This window comes from Orbicella faveolata, unplaced genomic scaffold, assembly GCF_042242905.1.
Source record: "Orbicella faveolata isolate gen_17 unplaced genomic scaffold, um_ofav_v1 contig_34, whole genome shotgun sequence".
Taxonomy (NCBI): Eukaryota; Metazoa; Cnidaria; class Anthozoa; order Scleractinia; family Merulinidae; genus Orbicella; species Orbicella faveolata.
In genome coordinates this window covers 32,539,275-32,547,500 of record NW_028301563.1, presented here as the reverse complement: position 1 = coordinate 32,547,500, position 8,226 = coordinate 32,539,275, and the positions used below count along the sequence as shown (strand labels likewise).

General features: G+C 40.7%; 1 protein-coding gene across 1 annotated transcript; it reads right to left on the bottom strand.

Moving 5' to 3' along the window:
- Nucleotides 1–4,054: 4,054 nt before the first annotated feature.
- On the bottom strand, nucleotides 4,055–8,144 carry LOC110045236 (YTH domain-containing family protein 3-like). Its single transcript, XM_020750831.2, has 5 exons — nucleotides 8,000–8,144; nucleotides 7,852–7,876; nucleotides 7,676–7,755; nucleotides 6,003–7,472; nucleotides 4,055–4,471 (listed from the first exon to the last, which is right to left on the bottom strand). The coding sequence occupies exons 1-5, from the start codon at nucleotides 8,018–8,020 to the stop codon at nucleotides 4,436–4,438; spliced, it is 1,632 nt and encodes a 543-aa protein (XP_020606490.1). The 5' UTR covers nucleotides 8,021–8,144; the 3' UTR covers nucleotides 4,055–4,435.
- Nucleotides 8,145–8,226: the final 82 nt, after the last annotated feature.

The following is an 8,226-nucleotide window of genomic DNA, read 5'->3' as shown; positions in this document are numbered from 1 at the left end:
TGTTTTCTTCCAGTTTAAAGGTAAGTCTTTTACGTGGCCAAAGTAACTCGAAATACCGTGAACTGCAATTTCGGCGTCTGAGCTCCGGAGAGTTGTTTAGCGTACGTGCGGGTCCTTGGGTGACTCCCCTGTGAAAATATCGGGGATGTCTGTCGGAACGTTTTGATGAAATCCCTTAAGAGACCAATCCGGGTGTGGGTCGAGCTTTATTTGACTCTAAAAGATACCCCTTGCCAAACGAACAGACAAGTGTAGGCTCAATAATTTCAAAGATGTATTTAAGCATCTTAAAAGATAAATTGTCATCGAGTGTAGATTCTTTAAGCACTGCCATAGAACCCCAGCTATTTCATCGGGTTCAAAGCCTAAAAGATGCATTGATGGCTGAATTCGTAATGAACACCCTAAGTGAGCCTAAAATCCGTGATTTACACCCTAGGGCGAAACGGCGAGTATCCTTGGCCTTTTCACATGGGAGAGGAGGCTATTTTATCGTCTTATTGCTTTCTATGTTTCCCGCTCTTTCTCTTAGGTGTGAACAAGTACACTCCAATTTACTCGCACCCTTGTTTCTATGCATGCGACAAACTAGCAACCCTAAAAGGCACAAGTCATGAACAGAGCATTCTCGTCCCCATAGCCCTTTTCGCTGCTCTTAGCCGTCGGGGCCTTGGCACGAGAATCGATTCTCGTGCCAAGGCCCCGCCGGCTAGGAGAAGAGAAAAGGGCTATGGGGACGAGAATGAGAACAGAGTTATCCGAGAACTCGCTATGGACTATTGGTTTGCTCTGTTGGGTGCTAAGAGAGTTATTATTCCTATCAATTTCCGCAAATAGTTAATATACAGGAGGGGAATAGTCCCCTCTGTTAACTATGATCTGTGAAAGGACGATTTGTAAAACATGAATGTAGAAATATCGAATATTGAATGGAGCGCTCTCTGACAAATTTTTTAGAAAGTTTGCTGTGGTTAAAATTTACCTTTGGTTGAAAAAATTTCCAGCAGTCCGATTGATTTTTACTTTTTCATTCTCATCATATTCTAGGATAAAAATAATTTTACTAATATATGCGAAATATTTCCTTATTATCACTTATAAACTTGAAAATGATCTCAGTGAGATCAAAATCTAATCCCTCGTTTTTAAAGTGCACCTAACCCCCAAATTTTTTTTTCGCTAAAACAAATCTAGACTTTATTTGAAGCATTTGGGCGAAGAAATTTTTGAATTTGGTTGAATCCTCGATTTTCTATGCCCTTTCAAAGTCGCGATTAAGTGTTTCACGACCGCGTTTTAGGGAGTCTGGGGCGGCGGTACCTGATGACGTCTACCCAGGAACCAAACACAATAGCGCCTCAGTCAACTCACTGTATTTGCTCGAGAAAATAGAATGCAAAACTAATCGTTCCGATGTATTTTGGGACTAAAACGTCCAAGTTTTGTCTCAGAATCATTTCTTTTTCGTCACTGGAGTCAGAGTTAAGTTTCGATTCGGAAGGCTCCGAAATAAACTTCGATCGAGCACGTTCGACAACTCTGAACTCACTGCTTAGAGCTTTGAGAGCAATTTACAATATTTCAAGCGACGACGGGGAAGACGTCTTTGCGGACGAGCTGCTTGTATATTAGGAATGGAAAGCTAGATACGAAGTGGAGGAGCAGGCAAACGAACAGCAGGAAAGAAAACTCAAGGACTGCTTTGGATGGTAATTTCGTCAACTAAACATAAGATTCCCACGCGTGTTTATAGCCCGTTTACATTTGTCCTTACCGAGAATGTATTTTGTCAAGGTTCTGTTAAATCCAGTTTGTGTTTTACTTTCAGTTGAATGCTTCATGTTTATAAGAGCGACGTACGTGTTGCAGTTTTCGAGACTTGATGACCTCCAAAACATTGGCTTCGATCGATTGAAAATCGTATTGTTTGGACCTGGATTTTTGAAGCTGCGGGAAGCAAGGCGGAAGGAAACATTTCATACAATTACCGATTTCACATTGTCACATGTTTTAAGTCGTAACTCCAAATAACCAATGTAAATTGTTCTCAAAGTTTGCAGTGAAATTCGTCGGATAAGCGAAAAGGGTGTGTTCCCTAAGCGGTCTGCAGATAATGTTACGCGGTCATATTTTCGACGCTATTGCACAGAATCTTTGTCACACTGCTGATTTCCAAACCTTCGAAAAACTCTGTGAGTCTAACAATTTTGTTATCATGTAATTCTAGAGGATTAATCTTCGACTTTCATCTAAATCGAAAGAGAAATAAGTGTTGGTTAGCGGCGTACAGTTGCGATCTATTTACATATCAGTATAACGCTTCTTGATCATGACCGGATCACACAACTTTGCCGGTTATGTTATAAATACTGCAGGATTGGAAGATATAGGTTGTCGGTGGTATTTCTACAAATTGCTGGTTAGCTTTAAGCAGAAAATTTATGAAAATAGCGTTCGAAAGTCTGCGGAACAAATTCCAGTGAGAGTTCTTCAATGGTTCTCAGATTCAGTTCGCTTGTTTCGGTTCCACAAAATCAACCATCGTTTACGTCTTTATTGCACCATTAGCCGATCATCGTCAGTAAATTGTACAGTATATCTTTCTTTAAATCTGGAATATTGCTGCAACAGCCGATAGCACCTCTGGAAGGCGTTTCTGCACACTTCGAATGTGTATTGCACCATCCTGAAGGAAATGAGAGGAAATGAGATATCCAACCTTCCTGGGTAGACGTCACAAGAGCCGCTGGACCCATTCTCCTCAAACTCGGTCGTGAAACAAAATGGCGGTGTTTTGGAGCTATTTTCGAGATTTCGTCGTGGCACAGAAAATCGAGGATTTAACGGAATCCAAAAATATTTCCGCAGAACTATTTCAAATAATAAGTAGATTCGTTCTAGCGAAAAAAAAATTTTGGGGGTTAGGTGCACTTTAACCTAAAATGTGTTTCAAAGAAACTACTCATCATATTCACTGCCATAATCTGAAACAAAGGGGACTAAATAAAACTAGTTTGAAGAAGTTTTAACCAAAAATAAATTCAAACCACAACCTCTAAGCCATCCACTGAATAAAGATAACCCTGCAAATGTCTACTATTTCCTAACATGTGGAAAAGGTCAAAAGGAATTGTTGATAGTTGTAGTATACAAGCTAATATCTTATGACTAGTTACTTTTACTTTACGGCTAACTCCATGAGCTGGAGAGATGCCAAACCCTGCACTGTGATTGGCTATGCTAGCAGGAAAGATACTGCCATCTTGCCCTGCTCTGGATTACCCGCTGTGTCACACAAGAAAATAGTATTATTTTTCATATAATAAAGCCTTTATTGACCAAGCTTGGTCGATCAAGATGGCTGGATATTGGCCTCATTCTTTTATTGCATTTATGGACCTCGATTCTGTCTCGGTACATAACCACGCAAAAATAAAACTTGGCCAATATCCAGCCATCTTGACCTCTCCCCAGGTCAGTAACCCATATGTATTCACCAAGAGCAAGGTCTTTGTGGGAAAATCTCAAACCGAGGTCGTGCTTTATGGAGTCATGCCCCAAGCCTTAGCAAGGTCAATGCAACAAGACCAAAGTTTGAGATTGTCCCGTAAAGACCAAACGTTTCAGGCTTACAAGTACTTTATTATATGGCATTGTTTGGGCAAAGATGATTAAACAGGAAGTGGTCAAGTAACACAACAAAAGTTGGTTGAAGTTTTGATGACTTCAGACACTTAGTTTTTCGTCTTGAAATTTTAATTCATCAAGGTTATAAAATTTGCTCTCAGAATGTTCATTGTATTAAATGCAATGGTTTCAAATTATCATTTGATCTCTTTTTGCATAGGGTATGACATTAACAACAACTTATAATTTCCGTGGGTATTACGGCAGAATCCCGCCTTTGAAATAGTCATCCAGAGCATGCGATCTATAGCGTACAATAGCTTTACACATGCAGTAAATAGTAGTACTCGAAGATTGAGAAGGCCAGAAAAAAAAGAACAGAAAATCAAGTTTTCTGTAGACGTCAACCACAAGAGCAAAGACAATATCATAGTGAAGTTGTTTATTGTGAAAGGAACCCCTCCTAAAATAAACACCATATGGCAGCTATACACAGGTGTCAGTGGTACACTACACCAACCAGACTTCAATCTACTCGAGCTCAACCACTAACGTTTTATCGATTTGATTCTAAGCATTTTCAAGTAGCAAAAGATTGTTGCTGTTTCCCAGTACATATAACTAGTTTATACGGACGATGTTACTCTAACGTCAAGATTATACAAATACAAAATCACTGTTTGAATGACGGGCATCCTTCAAACAGTGATTTTCTGTAGGTTCCTTCACCCAACTTGTCATGAGTAATATAAAGTCAAAGATCAATTGTTCTGCACAGGAAGGATAAGCTGAGGCTTGCAGCTGTCACTCATGGTGCCTTAACACCAACCACTTTCTTGCCTCCCTGTGAAAAATAAAAACAATGTTTCTCAAATTGATGTTTTCTCTGGCTGTAATGTTTAGTTCCAGATAATACCCATACCTCCCCCATGGAAGGGATTTTTTCCAAGACCCCCCACCCCTCTGGAAATTCCAATTAAACTTGATACATTTCTTTACATTTTTTGGTCTTAGAGAATCCCCCACCCCCAGGAAATTCCAATCTCTTCTGTGGGGGGAGTATCAATATTCTCTGGTGTTGCACAAATTACATTTACAAAGAACGGGAATTCTTCATGATTACTTCAGCACAAACACCTGTAGATTAAGTCTCTTCCACACTACACCAAAGAATCTGAAAACGGAAGTTTCAAACTACGTGTAAACGCATCAAATATTTTCTGTCCACACTACGCCAGAAGAATTTGAAACTCAACAATCATCAGTCATTTTGCATTTGTGTTTGAGCGAAACTCAAGCAGAGGAGTATCACAATTATCGTAACGTTATAGTTTTTGAAAAGCTCTGTTTTTAAAATGTTTTCTGTCCACACTAAAACGCAAAGCTGATGTTTTCAAATTTCTCCGGTTTGTAGAGCGTTTTCAAAAAGCTCAGTTTTCGTGACAGATTAGTGTTCACGGAGGGCCTAACTGGACAAATAAAGCTCCATTTTCAAATTCCTCTGGCATAGGGTGGACAGGGCCTTACTACCGAGCTCAAAATGGAAATTCTCCTCACGATAGCTATACATTTCATGTAATGCTGGTTCTGAGAATTTGGTGTTATATCAAGGTAATATCCCATTGTTGAGGATTTTCTTTATTCTTGTCAGCTTTCCGCTTAACTCTTTGTTCATATCATAAGGAGAAACCTACATCATCTACATCATAGATCTTCCATGGGAATTAAAGGGCAATTGAAAATTTAAAAATTTAGCTCAAATTAAAGCACTGTTTAGTCTGAAAAACAGAGAAGGTTGAAGCTGCAGTTAATGGATACACCCTTCCAGTCAGATCAGAAGACAAAAGAAAGTGATGAAGATGTGTTGAACCATTCAAATGAAAGCTATCAAGCAGTGCTTTCATGTGGTACTGTTTATTATGCTGTACAAGGTGGTTCTAACTTTAAGTCTGTTGATGAAACCCTAGTGTATGACCATTCAAATGAAAGCTGCTGAGCAATGGTATATGGTATTATACGCCTGACATTTTGTTTAGTGAGTACCTCTTACTAACTGAGTTAAAGATTTGTACTGTAATCAACAAACCACGTTTTTCCCTTCTGATTAATTTATGGCTCAAGTGCAAAGTGTGCAGATCATAAAAACAGACAGAGGGAAACAAGGTTCTGTAACTTACAATACTGGCCAAAATGACGAGGTTAGCAGAATACTTTTTATAACTCTAAAATGTGTCTAACAGGTTCGGAAAAATTAACAATTATTTCAAGTCACAGTGAATGACCTCCAATGATTGACATATGTCAAAAGCAGAACAAGCCAATTCAAATTTGTTGCTAAGTCCTTATTCATTCACTGAGAATGTAATCACTCTTACCTTTTTGAATTCCTCATCCTGTCGTTTCTCGTAATGGCCAAAGTCATCAAAGATTGAGGTCTGGTGCTTGTAAGAGTGAATGATCTTCAGCACCTGTTTCCCCTTTTCAGGAGGCACTTCCTGAGTGTCGCGAGAATTGGTGACTGGTTTGTTGTCATTGTTCTCCAAGCGAATGTGACGCAACGCATTATTTGGCACATCCTTCACATAGAACCATTTCACTTCAAACTTGCCCTTCCATTTATCCTGAGACCAAATTCCAGTCTCAATCTCCAAATCGACTTCAGACATCATCATTGCAATACCACAGAAATGACCACTTCCATTCACACTGAAAAGAAGGTAAATGGGAGCCTTAGCGCCCTGTTGCTCTTTAAAAGCCTCGTTCAATCGCCTGTTGCCATGCTCCGTGCTTGTCCACACGCTGTATTTGATTGAACGATGAATATCGTCCTCACTGTAGCTTTTGATAATGAAAAAGCGGGCATTTTTCTGAACAAGACTGAATTCCTTTGGGTTGTAGCAGTTCTTGGCCTTCAATTTATCAAGAATTGGAACTGACTCGGATGGAGTAACCGGTGTATTTGAAGGTCCTGGATTTCCAGACATACCTCCTGCAGGATTGGGTCGTGGCCTTGTGCCGCGACCAATAGCAGGCTTGTTGGCCCCCGATTTAACAGCATTGCCCCATGCTCCAGACTCAGTTTTAGAAGACATAACAGCTGGTTGTGAAGTCATAGGAGGAGGCACTTTTGGTTTTGGTGGAGGCAGTTTTGGCTTGGGTTTAGCTGGTTGACTGGCAATTGCAGCCCAAGACTTTGGTTTAGTCTCAGAAGCAGTAACAGTTGACGCACTAGTTACTGAAGACAACTTGCTTTGATCATTCAGTCCTTCATTTCCTTTGTCGTCCACTCCAAGGGCCAAACTAGATAGAGCATTCTCCACATTTCCCGCAGAACCAAATTCTTTTCCTTTCAATGAGTCAATCTCAACCCCAATTGGATTTAACGCTCCATGTTCAGAAGTCGGAGGAGGTGGTGGTTGGTAAAAATTAGGCAGCATTGGTGGCCCCTGGGATTGTTCACCCCACGAAATATCTGTTGAAGTTCCGGGAAAATACAATGCTGGGGGTCCCTGTGAGTTGTGACTCAAACTGCTTAAATAAGCGTTTGTGGAGACGGCGACTCCTGCATTGTGATTAAACATCTGATCCTGCAAAAGCTGTTCACCGTTTCCAACAGCACTGAAGCCCGAAGACGGAAATAGCGTGTTCGGGTTCAGCGAAGGCACGCCGGTCGACCAAGTGCCGTCGCTAATTCCAGCCGCATTCAGATAAGGAAAAGGCATTGGAGGCAGTCCAGTGTTCGATCCAGTGCTTGTGCTCGGATAAAAAGGTGGAAGATATGTGTCCGTTAGTTGGTTCGGCAAGCTCGTGGCGGCTTGTTGAGAATTTAACTGCTTGTCGTTGCCCTGAACACGAATAAAGGTAATCGTGGAAGAAGAGCGATCCGCCATAAGAGCGCCGTGATGTTGTCAAGAGAGAGGAAATTAAAGAAAACATGGCAACAGTTAAGAATCATTCTTGATAAAGAAACGTCACGAGATAAATTGTGATAAAAACGCGAAGGATCGAAGAGAAACGAAATCGAAAGCAAATATTCGACAAAACTCACCTGTTTCGTTCCCGGATGTAGGTATCGGTCGATGTCTTCGCCCGCCACATTTTGTAATTCACCATTTTTGTTCACGTACCCTGCAACACATTTACGAAATAGGTATCAAAAAATGATTACTTGATGAATCGACTGTTTTCCCACTAAAAGGATGTCGTAAAAAATCAATGGCGTACCTTTGCCAGTGTGATCCTTGGGTCGCTGCGCACACACACACGAGGAACGAATTCAGGAATGCAGAGGAAATTAGAATGAAATTAGTCGTTGTTGCCTTCCCCGGCGTTTAAGCGGCGTAAAAGAAACACAGATAAACAAAAAACGTACCTGTTCGATAGTCGCTGACATGCCCCACAGGAATTTCAAAGTCTACGACAATAAAAACTCCACAAATGACGGCTCCTTCGCACCACGTCGTTTAGATTATGAAGGGATAGAGAACAAAAGAAAATGGCCGCTCCTTCAGTAGTTCGTCTGCGCGTGCTTTGCGTGACTTCACCGAAATTACGCAACTTGTCAATCAAATGTTCCAAATATGGTATTACCCACAGCTC